The sequence below is a fragment of the Helicoverpa armigera genome, chromosome 20, assembly GCF_030705265.1.
Source record: "Helicoverpa armigera isolate CAAS_96S chromosome 20, ASM3070526v1, whole genome shotgun sequence".
Taxonomy (NCBI): Eukaryota; Metazoa; Arthropoda; class Insecta; order Lepidoptera; family Noctuidae; genus Helicoverpa; species Helicoverpa armigera.
Window position 1 is genome coordinate 5,250,169 of NC_087139.1, and position 18,920 is coordinate 5,269,088.

The 18,920-nt window shown below is 34.9% G+C and overlaps 1 protein-coding gene and 1 long non-coding RNA gene across 3 annotated transcripts; both read right to left on the reverse strand.

Annotated features, from left to right (window-relative positions):
* Positions 1-116: 116 nt before the first annotated feature.
* Positions 117-18,351, reverse strand: LOC110379571 (senecionine N-oxygenase). 2 transcript variants are annotated; one of them, XM_021339289.3, is made up of 8 exons: positions 18,081-18,351; positions 10,357-10,556; positions 8,183-8,321; positions 5,852-6,023; positions 2,040-2,312; positions 1,657-1,817; positions 1,210-1,350; positions 117-899 (listed from the first exon to the last, which is right to left on the reverse strand). In XM_021339289.3, exons 1-8 carry the CDS (start codon positions 18,153-18,155, stop codon positions 696-698), a joined length of 1,365 nt encoding a protein of 454 aa, XP_021194964.3. In that variant the 5' UTR covers positions 18,156-18,351; the 3' UTR covers positions 117-695. The 2 variants fall into 2 exon arrangements, with proteins under 2 accessions (XP_021194964.3, XP_021194963.3); XM_021339288.3 differs by lacking the exon at positions 18,081-18,351 and adding an exon at positions 11,941-12,275.
* LOC135118277 (uncharacterized) lies at positions 4,213-5,153 on the reverse strand. The gene is made up of 2 exons (XR_010277467.1): positions 5,025-5,153; positions 4,213-4,695 (listed from the first exon to the last, which is right to left on the reverse strand). It is a non-coding gene; the product is annotated as an uncharacterized LOC135118277 (long non-coding RNA).
* Positions 18,352-18,920: the final 569 nt, after the last annotated feature.

The window sequence follows — 18,920 nt, forward strand, 5'->3', positions numbered from 1 at the left end:
CGCTGCACTGCTTCCTCGCGCCATGGTTAGAGTGACGCGAGGACTATAGAGTGACGCGAGGACTACAGTGCCATCAACTGCCTTAATTATGTTTATAAGGAAATCAGAAATCAAAATAACATGACAATTCCAACTGTTTATTATTTGATATAACATTAAAATGTACCTTATAGTTAGGATTTTACACTATAGTTAATTTTATATAGAATTATTAAATAATTAGTAAAAATCACTTAATTTACAAACAATGAATGTACAAAAACAATCAATACTGGATAAGTAGTTTATTTTGTACCTATTAATTTATAATAATTATTACATTATTGATTTTATGGTAACATTCAAATAAATGAATAACAAATTGCATTAATGTCTTTTATTTAAATAACAGCACGTTTCACCACTTACTTATAAAGATAAAACTATATAAAGATCCCTCAAAATATGTAAAAGTGGGGAAACGGGCCTTGCAATTAGTACCTACTGTCATTACAGGCAAGATCAATTTTATTGGTCAATAAAATGCACTCAAACATCCACTCACGTTATACAAATCATTTTAATAATCTCATTATTTAAAATTTGATCTTCACTCAAGATCTATACATTGTACGCTTATTCTTCTTCAAGATCAATAAGATCCCTCAAAATTGTCCAATATCTTCAATATATTTCATCCAAAAGTTTAAAATAAATTATAATTCGATAGGACAAGGCAGCTCTTTCCTTGGTGTATACCTCCTCTCATAGTTTTCTTTATCAATAACTTTGTAATCATAATCACGATAGTTGAGCAAATCTTCTAGACGGTTCTTGCCGTTAAAACGAGCTATTTTAGTCAGTACTGGGGGAGCTGGCGTGATCTCTGCTTCTAGAGTTAGGTTTCCAAAGTATGAATCCTGAAAAAAGAAAACAAAAATTTGAAAATGTAGAAAAAATAGAACAATGAAATTGAAAAACTTTACTTTTAAATATGGGAGATCTTCAAAAAGCAAATAGAAAGCTTCAGTTAATATCATTGATCTGATAAAAACACAACCATTTTTCAAATTAAAATAGCAAACATTCGTGAAGTTTTACAATATTGAAAAGTATTTCCCATTTTTTGGTGCCATGTTATATGATTAATCACAACACTGAATCGAGTCACTGAGTCCCAAATAAACACCTTCTAAGCAATAGCAAAATATAGGGAAAATTGGTGCTAACCATGTCACTAATGACATTGACATCAACGATTCTCATGCCCTTATTCTGCTGCGCGTACACATGCTCCAGCCAGTTCCTCAGCATCTCCTCCTGTGACGGCAACTGGAATTTGCCCGACGCTAACGCTGCGGCGTACTGACCCTGTGTGACAAAGAAACAAGCATTCAATAAAGGAAGCAGGTCCAAACATTATAAGGTAAATAAGAGATGTTTATGTCCTAGAATATTGGGATATGTCGCTATTGTACATTATCATACAACTGTTAAGCATGTCGACTTTAACTGAAACCTTATTCTTGTCCATTATATATTATGTATAAAGCTTCGCCATGCGTTAGTTCCAGATTATACAGTTAAGCTTGTAATGACTTTGTATATTCAAATTAATTCATGAATAAGCTCATGGGTACTTATTACGAGAAATTTTTTGAACGAGAGTGAACTAACCTGAGCATCCATAACTCTATTGATGACTTTCTTGGAGACTCCTACGAAGGTCATGCTGGGATGTTTGATGTTCACTGTCTGCTGATACAGCGGCAGTACAAACTTGCGCGACGCCGTCACTCCTGAACTGCTGTCGAGGAACGGATGGTTGTAGTTGTAACCTGGAATTGTAGGGAAAAATGTTAATATGTGGTACAATATTTTATACACAAATTAAAGAACCCCTAAAACTCCGCAAAAATTGTCCTCTCATGGCATGGATGGCACATAGGTAACCTATACATAAAATAAATAGGTCAGGGTCTTTTACCCTTTTCTTTCAATCATGATAACTTATTTATACACTATAAGGTTTACCATTTCATCAGTTTCTATCTGCTTACCCGTGCAAAAGATAACATCATCGAACTCTTCAGTGGAACCATCAACGAAGAAGGCTCCGGTCGGCGTAAACGAGTCAATGTCTGGCTTCTTAACGTAAGTCTTGGAGAAGTCTGGCTGGTTGTAGTTCAGATGATGACTATGGAAGAGCTGGGACGTCACGTTGGATAGCTGCATCGCTAGATCAAGACCTGATGCCCCTGCGCCGACAAGAAGTACGCGACGATTCCTGAACTCTTCTGCGTCTTTGTAATCGTGGCTGTGGATCACTTTTCCTGCAAACAAATGAACGGATTTTTATTTTACTTTTCGAACGTGATTCGCAAATGTTTCTTCGGTCTTGTGTAATTTTGACAAAGTTTGTGGGTACTAAGTCAGTAATAAAAATGGTTTTACAAAAAGCTTACATTAACATGGACCATAAATATTTTAGTGGCAAATTAAGTTACATTAATGTTTCAAGTTAATTATAGTTTATGATAGCTTAAAAGTAAAAACAATGTACCAAAGCAATAAAAAGGCCTTGCAAATGTCCATAGAACGTGACTGACTAGCATAACTAAGCTTGGAAGGAAATGACAGGAAAATTGTTCGCTCACAAAAGAGCCCACAATTATTTTATTACCAAATGTATTAGTTTGTTGGTTGTTATTATGAAAAATATATGCATGAAAAAAACTAATTACAATGGGGCCAGATCATTTATGATCGAGGAAGTCCAAGCTACGCAATGCGGGTACTACAAGCAGTAAAAAATATATATATATAAAGCATTGATGCCCGTTTTCACCAACGAATACCTAAATTTAGGGAGCATTTACGGAACACTTAATAAGAATTTCATTTTCACCAAAGCCTAGGTGTCAAATTATAACCTCAATTATAACCCTATAATTTGACTTCAACTTGGGGGCCCGATTGATGCCTGCTTAAACAACCCCTATCATTATCATTACAGAATACAAACATATTTTGAACCGTGGATAGTGAAATGTACCTTTATATGTTATGTAACACCAAAAATACCATGTTTAAAAAGCAAAAAAATACAAAAAAAAATGAAACGTAAACTTTTAGAAAGTTTAGAAGCTGTGGAGGTTGTGGATATGTAAAATAATAATCATTAGAAGACCACGTACCTATCTTACGTGAAAGAGCAGATGAATGAGAAATAAGTACGATGATCATGACTTTTTTATAAGACTAGCCGTTTTTCCGCGGTTTCACCCGCGTCCCGTGGGAGCTACTGCCCGCACCGGGATAAAATATAGCCTATGTTACTCGCAGATAATATAGCTTTCTAATGGTGAAAGAATATTTAAAATCGGTACAGTAGTTTTTGAGTTTATCCATTACAACCAAACAAACAAACATTTTCCTCTTTATAATATTAGTATAGATATAGATTATAGGTTATCACTTGCTATGAAAGCAAGTGATAGGTCGTGATGTCGCTGAATTATTCAAAAATAGGTAGTCCTGCATGTCCATAAATATACAGACCATAACAGATGCAAATCTGGTAATCACTGATGTAGTTTCGCGGTGGCCGGGACATCTATAGGCCTATTCAGACCTAAGCGGTATTCGCTACCGTCTACGGCAGAGAAAACCCTGTGGGTATGCTGTAATATGACTGTTCAGACCTAAGCGGTATTCGCTACCACGTGCGACAGAGAAAACCCAGTGGGTATACGATAATATTACTGTTGATGTTCGGGACGTATGCCGCTGCTGCCGCGCGGTATGTACTTCTACCCACAGCGGCAGTGAATATCGCTCAGGTCGCTCTAGCCGCGGTAGGTATAGTTATTGGCACGGATATTGAGCCCTGACCTTAACCTGCGCAGAAGCCATTTATTGGTTTATTGCCTTGTGTACAGTGCGCAAAGCGATCCCCACTCTTCCGCCGAGAGCTCAATATCCGTGCCGGTAACTATACTTGATACTAAATACCTGAGCGAAACCCGTGCGGTATCTACCTCTACCCACAGCGGCAGCGAATATCGCTCAGGTTTGAATAGGCCTTTAAATACCAAAACTGCAGTAGATACCAATGATTCGAAAATGGTGAATATGGAGGAGCCTATCTCCTAGGTGATAGGGGATACCCTCTGGAGGTAAGAAGTAGGCTAATATTGAACATAATAAAATATATAAATTAAAACAAAGATAGTAAACAAATATTTTAATATTAGTCCTCATATGATGTACCAAACATTATCATCATCCTCCTGCACCAATTCAATTTGAGGTGGGCTGGGCGCAGCATGTTTTTACACGTCTTTCCAATTTCTCGCACCACCTGAAACTAAATAAATATAATAAATGTATAATTTTAACCCCATACTTAAATCCATCAACTCATGGAGAACAAAAATACAATGAAGTCGACAGTAAAACAAGGAACACAGTTGAACGGCAATATCTTATATTATTATACACAGATATTATTCACATTTACCTCTAAACGGTTCCTATCGCATTAAAACTATTTGTAACTGGATCCAAGCTTTGTTTTTGGCTTCGTTCGTGGTCCCATCCATTTTTTGTTTAATATTGTGTCTCTATGAGACGTCAGCAATTTCACTAGCTTGTCTTTTTCTTCTGCAAGAAAGGTTTATCCTCGTTTTCTCTTCTCTGCCAAAATAAACTTATCTATTCAACAATAATAAACCCAAAATTAACCTCACTCTATGTACACAAGCTCGATGATGTACACATACACATCAGTCAATTTGACAAACGCGCGAATGACATAGGTAAAAATTCACCTATAGAAAACCTCTTTTTTGTTTAATTGCATAAAACATAGCGTAATGTAGTTTAAGTTAAATTAAAATAACATCACAAGGAAAAAAAACTCACAGGCTATTGTAATATATACTCGATAGACGTTTATTTCTTAAGAAGTAGAGAAAAATCATTTTAGCGATAAAATATCGACTTTGCATTATCGTTTGTAGAACTAGTAATCTGTCACTTACTTAAGGGATCCATGTACAAGTGTGGTGAAAATGAATTTAGGTAGGTGTCAAATTGGGAGGGGTCCTTATTAAAAGTAGCTTTTAGATAGGGAAACGGTAAGAGGTTGTTGGTGAAAACGGGCATGAGTCACTAAGCCCACCATAGAATTGCGACATTGCTAATACACACGAGGTACCTATTGGTAGTTCTGACGCGAGGTTTTTTCAGTCTTACACCACAATTATAGGCAAAAAGTGAATAGATAAAAACCCCATTATCAGAACAAATAGGTACTAGTTTGCGTTTCTATATAGATTTCCAGTAAGTCAGTGTACAAACAAGCCGCTATAACCTGTTTGATGCAATGTAAATAAATACTTAGGTTCTATATTGATAGCGGAAAAGCTAAAGCCGTATTTGAAGTATGGAGTGCATGGAATTCTGCCAATCGCGTCTGACGAATGAATGCGATGACACACGCTCTTGTCTTACCAATTTAAGTAAGGAATCAGATTCTAGTCTGTCTGATTTTAATTCGAAAACATACACCTACCTTTTTATTTACTGAAGTCCGAATAGTAGAACTGGATTTTTTATTCCTTTCTTAGAAACTTTTTTGTAGTTCAATAAAGACTACTAGCAAAGTGCATTTACGAAATAATCTGTTAAATAACTAAGTACACTTACGATGCATCTTCAGGCACTTGTTACAAACTGAGGGTCTCTCCTAAGTAGTTCATCAAAAACCAGGAGATAGATAAAGAACGTACATAGATTGGTTTTAGTCTATAGGAGTCCCTCACACAATCAGTTCCTCCTTTACCATATAGCAACATCATATCCTCACCTTTGAACATCTCCAGTCGATCGATATTTGGTATGACAGGGCTACTGAACTCCCCACTCGCGACCACTATGAAGTCACACACCTCTGTCAACTGCTCCTTCGTGTCGGTCTTCGTGTACGTCACCTCCCAGTGGTCTTTGGCCCATTTCACTAGGTTCACGTAGCTTTGTAGCTGAAAACAAGTTCATAAGGTTAACATTGGATCAATGTTCTAAATGACAGTATGCAACTGCAGAATTTAAAATGGCAAAATTACATGAATGTCCCAATTTATCTTCGTGAAGTATCTTTGCATCATCTACTTCATCTTTTTCAGGTCATCATCAACCCTATTTAGTAAGTAAGTATGTAGATAGATACTATATCATCTTAGTTCTCGGATTTTAAAATCCGTTTAAACCTTAAAACAATGAATTGCAAGTCTTTCTCTCACGGGATAAGCACAAGGATTGTATCCCACGTTCCCTTAGTATTCATTCTGGCATGCCCAACCATATCTATGAAAATGAATGAATAATACATGAAGCGATGGTGTGAACGATAAACAATAATACAACACCATGTATACAGGTTTCTCGTCACGTCACCAGCTGGCAATTGGCAATGAACAAAATACTTTATAGCCGTAACATCCTGATTCTATTCCGCGATTATTTATGGGCAATGCCTTTATTTAAGGCCAAATCGTCGTCTGATTTATCACGCTAGATGCGTGACATTTGATTAATTTATATTAAAAGATCATAGAAGGATAACTAGAGTTATAAAAATCTTCGTCCTCGCAGTGTTTGCAGATATTTAGGAGAAAAAGGATCATATTTAAGCTACCGCTGCGAAACAGTTTGTTCAAACCGTTAAATTTTTAAAGGAAGTTTACCCTTCTTCGACATCCGAAGAACGTTAAACAGTTGATCCAAGCAACCCAAGCTACTATTTTCTGACCCCACATTAACAGCTAAGTTACCTAAGTTCAAGTGAGAGTGCACAAGTTCCTTATGACCGCTGCTGGCTTCATTCACATGATTACCAGTTACGCAAGCCTTTGACATTAGTTGCCCAACGATACGATTTCACTGGTTAAACTTTGCTCCTCGTTATTTAATTTTTGTTTATTTTTTGCATAATAATCGTTAGTTTAGTCTGGTCTAGCTACTGTTCAAAGAAGCAACTATAATTATTTAGAAGCTGTCTTATTAGACAGATTTTGGGCTTCTTTTAGATAAGAAACGTGAGAAACTAAAATACATACATACATGACCCGTCTAAACATAACATCCTGTGACCTATGTTTATGCGGTTCAAGAATCTATCTTGAAATTAATTTCCTGTAACAAGGGCATGAAGAGAAGAGTATAAGTGGATTGCTTGCTTGATTAGTATATCTTCTATCTTCCATTGCCTTATTATATGTCTCTTCTATTAAACGACTACTTTTTAAGAATTAAAACTAAACTTAAGAATAATGGAATATTTGAAACACCTACCAAGTAAAGGTTGTATTTCATAACAACCTCAATGTTAGTATGCAAAACCTGTCTCAAGTCCCATTTGACCCTAATGCCAGCTGAATGGAAATTATTCCCAACATCACACCTTACAACATTCGCCGAGAAAAATTGCACAATATTAACACACGAATAGATAGCTAAATTAACATAAAGTCAGCTCATTTGTATCTACTTTGTTTTAACATCCAACTTGGGAATATTTAAGTGACTTCATTTAAATATCAAATGGATCACCTACCTATTTTATTATCAGTAGGCAAATTACCTACCTAAATTGTTAACCGTTTCATTCTTTAGGATTCTCATAAGCACTCCTTGAATATTGATAATCGTCTCCAGCAATATCTATTACCTATATCCTGTTTTTGTACATTAGACATTTGAAGGACATCGTGATCGCAGGTATGTAGGTACCTAAGAACGTATTAGACTGGCCCGCAGATTATCAGAAATTGTGCAATATGAATACGATGGCAAAGTGCAATCGACTGGAATATCGCTATACCTAATGACAGTTAATACGTACCCCACTATAACAGATACCTTACTTGCTAAACATTCTAAAGATACCGGCTTACTAATCAACCATCTCGTGGGAGACCCTTTCATTTCCTTGACCGTTCTTCTTACATCTCATTTTAGTTTAGTTACTTACAAATATACCACCTAAAAGGCTTTATGAAAACTGTTGTCGAGTCCCAAAATACGCCTTTAGAGTAATATTTTCCTAACATTCGAAGATTGATAAATTATGGAATCAGGCGTTACTTTGCGGAAATCCATGACATTAAACATTGGGAAAAATATTCGAAGATTGACTTACTTGTATATTGTTCATGAGTTCAAAATGTTTGGCGAAGTGCTGCAGGTACTTGTAGAAGCAGGGTCCCGTGGGGTAGGAGGGAGTGCCCTCGGGGAACGGGAACCCGGCGTACTCCATCGTCTGGCGAGGAGTGTTTGTTCTGAAAAACATATTATTCACTTATAAACTTCACTCAATGCTCAATGAAACTCTCTATTAAGACCATACGAATAAATACTACATACTTCACTTAAATAGTTCTTAGACTAACTTTGAAATATCGGATTACAATCATAAAATATTCGCTATGATTCATAGTGTCCAATCTCGTATTAAGTAAATAAGAACTTTAAACTATATATTGCAGTTACTTGAACACAATGTCCTCCAAAAACTGGTCGTTAAAACTTAGATTGTAACTTAGATTATATTCACGACACTTCCAGGATAATTTTGGACTTCCTCAAAACAAATTCACAGGAGATGATTTGTGTCCATTAAAAATACTGAACCTGTCAAAACTTAGGAATAAAAATTCGATGCTTTCGTAACAGTTTGTTACTGCCAAGAAACGATGAAGTATCAAAGAACCTTTGTTCTGCTAATAACATTGCATTTCATTAAGATGCACGTGCTATTTCTGTGCAAGTTACTCTGTTCCGGATGACCTCTAACATCTTATTGTTAGTATTATCATTTATAACTTCATACCTCTCTTATGAATGAGAAACAATACGGAGAGTAACAAAAAAATGTCCTTGATTTTAATTATGTGATAAAAACCGTTTATATCGCATACAAATTATATTCTTATTTATAGTCGCTTCATGTAAATTAAAAAAACGTTACTATGCAAAAGTTAAACTGTCGGGTCTGACAGACTTTGCTGGAGCTAGTTAATTTCGTTAATGACAAGAAGCAACTTTTGATAAAAACTGTTCAGTTTAATTCGCCGCAAATTTTTGCCAACTTTTTTACGTTTTTCTGTTCCCAAAATTTTTGTAATGCATCATTATCATAAAAGGGCACGCAGCAACCAATGTACTTCTTACTTGTGCAATTATTATAAGCAGGATCATTCATACAGATAATGTAAGTACTCGTTTATAGATTTCCTTATTATAATATGTTGGATCCATTTGGGACGCAATTGGAACAACTTATTATCGAATATATTAAGATCAACAATATATAACATATTTATATTGGCACTATTTAGTCGTAACTGGTCCTCATATTGGTCATACACTGGTCTCATTTCATAATGGACCGGTTTTGTTTAAAAATACAATTATCTAATATCCGCGGTTTCACTCCGCAAACTTAACGATCAGTATTTTGTTATCATTTTATTTGAAGGAATTCTTATTCCTAATTTTGAGAACGTTGAAGAAGTATATAATTCCACTTAAAAATACAATACTGCTTTTTTCGACTTTCCTGCTTAAAAACTGAATAATTTTGAAAGATTTGCAGGTACGGTGTTTGTCCACTCATTGCAAAACTTATAGACTTAAGGAGACATGCGGCTAATAACAGTTGCGTTAAAGATCGCGTTGTTCTGTGTGAGAAAATGGTTTAATTAATGCTTTGATTGCTACTGTAATAAAACATTGTCATTGTGTACTTAAATGTATTTTATAACCAAGCAATTACTTTGAATATAAGCTTCTTGAAATTAGGACCTAAGAGGTAATGTTACTGTTACAGCCTTTTTATCGTCCCACTGCTGGGCACAGGCCTCCTCTCACAAGGAGAAGGTCAAAGGTAATGTGCCTTATATTTATTTTGTCTCTCCTCATTTGTACTCTTTAAATATCCATCGTGTTAACATATTTATTTTTATTCTTAACCTTGTCAAGGAGATCATAATTATTTTAAGGAAAATCTACAATACGTAACCACATACTCGTATATATTATTAAGTGTACTCGTGTCAAGAATCGTCCAAAAAACGTTACTGAGTTTTGGTTATAATAATAAAGAAACTGCTACACCAGTTAAAATGGGAATACCTAGGTATGTTTGGTTAAATATAAGCTCAAAGGCATGGAAAAGAAAAATGAATTAATATCCAATGTAGACAAATATATGGCCAGTAGGATAAGCAAGACATGAAAATAAAGACATGAGATTTATCTCCACTTAAAAAAAAACCTACAATCAAAGGCAAAGAAATTAAAACTAAAGCTCACCTTAAATTTTTATACATGCTAGTGAAGAGAGGCAGTCCATCCTCGTCGGTGCCGACATGAGGGTCGAACCTCCAGGTGCCTCCAATGTGGCGGGAAGCCTCGAATACTGTGAAGTTGACTCCATACTCCCTCATGTACCGAGCAGTGCCCAGTCCAGAGTAGCCCGCGCCAATGATGCAGACGCGGGGCGGTGGTATCGACTGGAATAGACAAAAAAGTAGCTAAGTAAATTCTAAAATAATTTAGTAATGCCTAAAGGATCTGGGACACAAACTCTTCAAGCAAATAAAATTGAATTTTATTAAGAAGATAATCAATTCCATAAATAACTGAGTCGGTTGCACCTACGCGGAAGAAGTACCTAATAGTTAATTGTTTGACGTTACGTAACATTTCACGATTTTTGATTATTTCAAGGCGTGCCAAATTAAACAAATCGTGTTGGTGCGCAGATGTGTGATTAATTTTAATCAGCTCTTTTCAGTATAATTAGAAAAACTATTAAGGTTTTCCCAAGAATCAGGCAGCGGTTTCACCCATTTTTTTCTGTGATTTATGTAAGGTGGGGGGAAATCCCAAAAAATAAGCTCGTGCCAAAAAAAGTACCTACTCGCAGCTGATAGGAGCCTTGAGCCAAAATAATTTACCATATTTTATATATTTTTTTTTAAATAATAATTAAAAAATAATTGAGAAGTCAAAAAAATTTACCATGACCAAGAGAAATTACCGGGATCTATATCAGATTTAGTACCATAGAAAGAATCGAGATCCATCAGTGTGTCCACTCATCAACAAATATGAACACACTGAAGTTGATATTATAAACACAAGTTATTTTCTTACTTAAATATGCTAATTTGTGATTCATCTAGATCAACTTTTTTAACAAGTCCTTTGTTAGGTCATCAATCCGATTTCTTGTAACTCAAGATGTGGTAGTAAATAAAAATAACCAATGAGGTAACGTTGTATTGGCAAACTCTATCATAAGAATCAATCGCAATTATGGCTAGAATTATAAATTTATCAAGCTATTCTAAGCACTAATTATCTGATACAAGTTTTATACCAGAATTATAAACCGTGATGACGATAACTAGATATACGTAACTGTATTTCATTAAATAATGCCTTGCAAACAACCTCTCGACGAGCCAATCGTGTATTAAAATTAGCATCTTCTATCTCCACTATAACTATTAATTCTTAGAATAGAATTATTTTGAATTAGTAATATACAAATAACAATATTTTCTGAGAATTACACGAAACCTCTTCATGTTCTTGGAAATTTGCAAAAACCTAATGGATTGGCCGTGGGTGGCGATTGTATAGGTGATATTTATAAATTCTATCTATAATTAAGCTCAAAAAATCTTTAAAAATAAGATGTTTTTTTTTATCATCATTGCATGGCAAAAATCAACACAACAATTCAAAGTAAACAAACTCATTCACGTGGGAACTTTCAACAAACACAGCGTTGACCTTACGCCAAATTAGTCTAACTTCACGCAAAGGCCAGCTACTGCCGGTATAAGGAAGAAGAAACGAGTATGTACAAACAAATCAAATGCTTACATCGTAAATAACATAGTCCTCAACTTCTTCTTGTTCCATTATCTTCACAACAAGCATAACAAACACTGTAAGAGACACAAATCTGCACACACGTTTGTATTTAATCCTTATCATTTCTCAACATAAATAAGTAAAGATGAGGAGTATTTAAGTACTGAGTAGCCTACATAAACTTATAACTTGGACTTAAAACTGGATTTGCGGAAAAACCGTGGCATAAATTATAAAAGCCTGCAGCCTAGCACCGTGAGAATAACTAAGATTTTTCTTGAATGAATTAAAACGGTAATAAATAAAGTTTATAAAAAAAAATTGCCGTGTGTGTATATTGACCACAACACGGCTTTGTCAACTGAATGGCAGTATCTGGATGACAGATTACAATAAAACTCGTTAAAGAAAAAAAGGTTATAAGTAGGTAAAACCCGTATTTTGGTGATGTCGATGTTTTCTGCGAATTTACACACTGATACACTTATGTATTCATATATGTAATATCTTTAATCATAGGTACCATATGAGTTTTTGTATCACAAATGTAAGGCGAACTAAGGCAAATCAATAGTTCAGTATCCGATACCATATGAAACCGAGTTTCAGTATAGAACAAGTACAAGATTACGTTTTGGTTATTCAAAACTAAATCTTATACTTTTGCAAATTTTTTATACAGCCGCAGATGTGTCGGATTGGATGTCACCAGTAACTTGCATGATCTTTGAATCGAACCTTTGTGTGTGTCTTTGTCCGAACTCCGGAATAAATGAACTCTATTTTCTCTACTCTCTCAACTCTCAATCCCTTTGTGACGAATTATGATAAAGTAAATAAAGTAGCCATTCGAAGTCCGCTGTCCTAGGTATAGAGGCCTAGTCCAAGTAAGACTACCTCAACACATAGGCATTCTTTTATTTAATCTCATCATTACGTAGAACTTACGGCTAATATCTTATTCACGAGCAGTGGCTCATAGAGACTGTTTAACCCGATTTGGCATTACATAATGCGTGCGCACGCGCACGTAAAATTGCGAGCCTGCACATCAAATAAGCGAAAATTTACCGAAATCCTCCTTGAACTTTTTGCGTGTTTGTTTCACTCTTCCAAAGAATTCAGTATTTATAAACAGTACGTTAGTCTCCTATTAAGAAATTAGGAAATGGTTAAGTTCCTTGTTAGGTATCTTACTAATGTATTAAGTATTTATTACCTATCGATATTACTATCGTTTACATGTAAAATGAATGACTCGAACCCTCTTTCCTTTTATTAATCACAAAAGACTATGTATATCTGCAATTTAAATGAAGTAATTATAACTTTTAAATGAACAAATGAGCTTTGTATCAATGTAAGCCTTTTGGTATTAAACGACAGTTGATCGTGAGTAATACAAAGAAATAAGAAACTATTAAATAATTTGCAATGGTAATATGCTTTATGCATGAATATGAGATAGAACTAAAACTTACATGGAATTCTATGTTTTCCCTAAAGAGTAGGATCATTTCAAAGGGTGACTGGAAAACTTCTACATATAACAAAATGGAAATAATTAATCCTCTTTAGTCCCCACAGTGTGGATTTCAAATAGCAATAGGTATTAGATTCAGAGAAATACCCAACTTAATTCATTGCATAAGTACTTAACTATTTCTAAGCTATGATAGTTTTGACAACACATTACTCTCCCAATGTGTCACACAGTGGGTAGGTAAACCTCATGACGACTATGTTTTCGGTGAGGACAACCACTTACATGATTTGCCATCTGATTTCCCAATCTATTCTCATCCGATCTCCTCATTGAGACCTAACTCTACGAGAGCCGAACAGCTCTCATAAATGCTAAATGTAATAAAATTTTATTGCATATATAAATTGAGATGCATAAAGATCGTGACTAAAATATGCAAAACAATTATTATGTGATTAAGGTTCCCACTTAAACGCTTAAGGACACTGGTTATTTTGTAGTTATTAAGTATGTCGCGTTTATTCAGATATTAGGTACTGTGTTATCTCACAAGAAATTAGGGTCAGAGTCGTTAACACTAAAATATAATATGCACCTCTATTCGTTGGTCTTACGTATATGAAGTCTCTTACAACAGCTTATTACCAAATTACCAATTTTTGATGAGGTAAAAATATCAACACATCATAGATAGATAGATACATAGATATTCTTTATTAGGTACACCAATTTTACGTTCTGGATCTTAAACTAGTTAAAGTAGATAACATAATGAGCGGTCTTATCGCTAAGAGCGCTTCTCTCTTCCAGACAGCCTTAGGATGGATTGAGACGAGAAGGAAAAGATTATATGGTAGGCAGTTAGGCAAAGTGTACACAGCTCCATGGCATTGGTCATCCTCTGTTGTATCGCCCTTTACAAAAAAGTCGTAACTATATTTGAATTGCAATATCTTTTGTAAGTATATAAGTACTAAATATGGTACCTATCAATTAGTACCTGTAATATAAATGATAGTAAATTAGAGGATTTTTTTTATACATGTGTTGTATTTCGTTAATAGTTCCTAGCAACTTCTTTCCATCTTTCACAAGTATCATAAACAATTTAAGGTTTGTTGACCAGATACAAAGGAGAGCGGATTAGCCTTGTAAATTGAAGTACTAGCTGTAACTTATTTGAATTGAAGGTAGTACTCGAGTCGTCAAGGACAAAAACAGGTTTGATTATGCCCTGTCTATTATTATTTGTTGCGAACAACTCAATATTTTATATTCATGTTTCTAAACCACAAAGCAGACGGGGAAAAATCCTCGTCATATTTTTTGTGCGAGGATTAGAGAGCGTGTAAAAGAAATCACGTAGCAAAAAGACCTTTAAGTATATTCTTTGGTAAAAATTAAATGAGCATAGCAAATAATTTTCAAATAAATACACTTAGAAATACAAACACTCACGGACTTGGCACGTCAAGTAAGTTTCTAATTATATTCGACATTCAACGTAATTTAAGATTCGAGATTTCAAGAACAAATAAGTATTTACATTATGTTAACCCCAGCTACATATTTACCTCAAAAATGTGCAAGGCACCTACAATCTACATAGATACAGATGACATTCATTGTACATATCATCACCCATTCAATTAGTAAATACTTAGTTACAATGCACCCGCATCAGTAACATGATTTACTGCCACAGATACAAAGAAAAATAAACAAACCTAAAATTGATACAAATAAATATCTACGTATACGTACGCATCGCATTTATCGGCGAATGCGTTTCCTGTCTTAAGACATTCATCACGACGACTTAGAAAGCTTAGCGTTTCGTCATTCGTTGAAGACAGATAACGCAATGCAATTAATTCACAGTTAATGTCCGACTGTTAAGTGACTGCGGTTACTATAAACAGTTAATTGTTTATCGATATTTTGGCGATCTTTCCTACCTGTCTTGATTGCAATAGATAAGGTATATTTTTATCAGTACAAATGATTAATTAATTGATGTTATACAAAATTAATTAAGTTATAATGATTTGTTAAATGTGTGGGTTTTTAATTTATGTAGCTATTATCTGATAATTATTTTTGATAGCCATCCCGTATAATATGCAGCACTAAGTGTTTTTTCAAATGCTAAAATATCCAAAAAAATTAAGCTCATATTTTAGAAGCAACAAATGAAAGGCCTTGTTATAACGTAAAGCTCACCAATTATCCTCATACCAAGAAGGTTGCATCCAAACTAAAAATACGCGCTGGAAACTGAGTCAAGGAACTCAGGTGTATTCATCATACCCATATCATCGTCTGACATCCTACATAAACACAATTTGGATTCACTGGCCGATGTTACAAACAGCCATAATTATATCTGCCCATGACACGACTGCCCACCGGAGCTTCAGAGAATCTCCATTGTCCAACGACAGCCGACTCATAAATAACCAGAGATAATTTTCTTGTTTCGAAAGCGGTGACGCTTAAAACGTTTAAAGAAAACAAAAGTGAAATTGCTAATAAAAATATTTGTAATACCACTTTCGAAGCGAGTTGTGATCGCTCTCGTTTAAATTTTCTATTTTTTAAGTTTTGCTACGGAAAGAATAAGGGTTGTCTCAGTGGTTAAAGTAAGCTCCTCAAGTAAGTCACTGCAGTTTTGATTCCAGGCAAGTAGGTAATAATCTGTGCCCTTTAGTGAGACAAAAAAAGGCTGATAATGATGTGCACAATCTAATGTTTATACCTAAAACAGCCCTATACAGAGTGTGTCGTACCTAATCACATTAAATTAAATACGTTAATATACTGATAAATATATGTCGATTAGCACAAAGAAAAAAATAGATAGGTAAAAATAAAAAACATTTCAAACAAAGTAAATAGAATAATAATGTGCGGAATAGAATGGAATAAAAACAAACAACGGAAATTCTCCCTTGAAAACTGACAGCTGTCAACTGGTCAAAACATTCGATACCTACTCCTAACTTTATCTCTGCTTTACACATGATGTTGTAAAATTGTAAATTATGAAAACGAAAAATGACTCCTGTGGCTAAAGCACTGAATGGAATAGGCAATTTTTTTTACAATTTACCATAGAATATCATAAAATATATGTGATAGGATTTAATGTGATTAGGTACGGCACACCCGATATAATCATACCTAATCCGTTAATTGATTTCATACTAATAATTTAACCTCGCCAATTGAAAAAAATAATTATACGTAAATTATTGCACGGTCAACCAAGTTCCTATAGATCAAGATCAGTATTTGTCGAATCATGTATAAAAGCCATTAAATATTTTCAAGTACCCATTGGGCCACTTTATGAAAAGGTTCGATACTGCAATGTTAGTACTTACAAATAAATCGTAAACAGTGATCTCGTATAATGTATCAGAGAGGGCACACGCTCAGATTGTGCCTACAAACATGGAGAGACATTATGTGGCCCAGCCGGTTGCGAAATGCTTCCCGTTTTGCCTTCCACAACGTTTTCCGCACAGTTCTGCGCGCACGCACGAAATGTGTCGGTGAACCATCACCAGATCACTGATACGATCACGCAGCGTAAATACGACGGAAATGCTATTATAGGAAAGTTTATAATTACTACACTATGTAACATTTGTTATTGTAAAACAAAGCAAACTATTTTATTCCTACCAGATCTTGATTGCTGTGGTAAATTAACAATAGACCACTACCGACAAGTTCAGAGTACCTTGATTTATATATTAATAGAAGAACTTCAGGAAAATGACAGGATCATAAAATTCTCCAAATGTACACATACCCCGGGGTATGTGGATACATGTATCATTATCACAATATTCGGTATATTTAATTCCCAATACCCTATGGGTCCATTCTTTTCAGAAGTCCGGGTTTCCTCCACAACATCGTGTGGTAAATTGGTGTGGTGGTCTAACCTGACATGTGGACCACATAATATTCAAATTGATTTTAAAAAATTTACAGATTTTTCGATTACCTAATAATACAGAAATATTTCCATTTAGGTGACACCAGTAGACATTAGGCTTACCAAAGGTAATAGAGCCCAGCACGACTAAAATCTGATAAAAATCTTTGATTCATCCTGACTTTGAGGGTCAAATCAACAACAGAATACGTCTGTACCTATCTAATACTGAATTACATACTTAACACGATGTGAATATAATAAATGCTGCTAAAAAATAATAAATAATATGCTGCTTGCAAAAAAAAATCCTATATTGTGTAAAAAAGATAAAAAATGAAGAAAAACATTTTTCGTATCATATTATTATACACATATTATTATATCATGTGTTATTTAATTGATATCACAATTCTTTCAGGAATGTAGTTTCTGACCAAAATAAGCAGAATGAGTACCTACAAACCACTTGGTCTATTATTTTCAGTCATCGTAAAACCATAATCCCGCGCTATGAAATTGATTTAGTTTCTTCGCACCTAATTTTTGTACAGCTCCGTATAATTCGTCATCGTCACACTATTCGCACATTTAGTCCGTTAGATTTAAAATTAAACTACACCGTACTTCTCAGTTTATTTACAACCGGGTTTAATTAACAAAAAAGTCTTGGAAGTCAGTTAAAAACTAAATAAAAATAAACAAACGACTTACGAGAGTCAAAACATCAGCAGCCTCTAAGATCACACTCAATAAACATAATATTGTCACGCACGATCGACACGCCATTTTTACCAAATCAACATTAATGGACCACTATAAAAAATTGCACTGTTAATAAAAACCGCGCTGTTGTTAAAAAAGTTGGTGGTACATGCGCGTGCGGTGATCAGTGGTGTTCCGCGAAGAGACAACACTAGAGTGAGCTTATGTTGTAGGTGCTGAAGTAGGGGACCACTCGACGACCTTGACCGTCAAGGCTCACTGACTCACATACACAGATCCTGTCTTCTTATTGCTCGTGAATCGATAGCAACAAAACCTCAATGATAATTATGACGGAGTGTGAAGTCACTTAATGGTTTTAAAATGATACAGCGATTGCGCCCTGCTGCGCTCCCCAAGATCGCGGACCGAGTTACCTTTGTACATTATTTACGTACGCAGTTTGAAGCCTTTTTAATTAATGTTTTGGCAAACAAAAAAGGCTCGGGTTTTTCGACCCATGTCGTTGTTCGTGTTGTATCAACCAAAAGTCAATGAATTTCTGGAAGCAAGTCTGACGTCATGATTATGGTAGGTTTTCAGTTTACTTTATGTAGAGATATAGATAGCAACGTTGGATTAGAGGCTTGTAACTAGTAGTAAATACCTCGTAAAGCTCCTGTCGGTACCTATTTACCTAATATATGTAAATGTTGCTATTACTAGCCTGATATCTAGGAACCTGTTACGAACGATGAAGCTTTCGCAACAATTTGCCATTCAAGATTTAAGAAATAGTGGAATACCTACACTGTTCTCGCCTTCTAACAAAACATCACCTATTCTTTC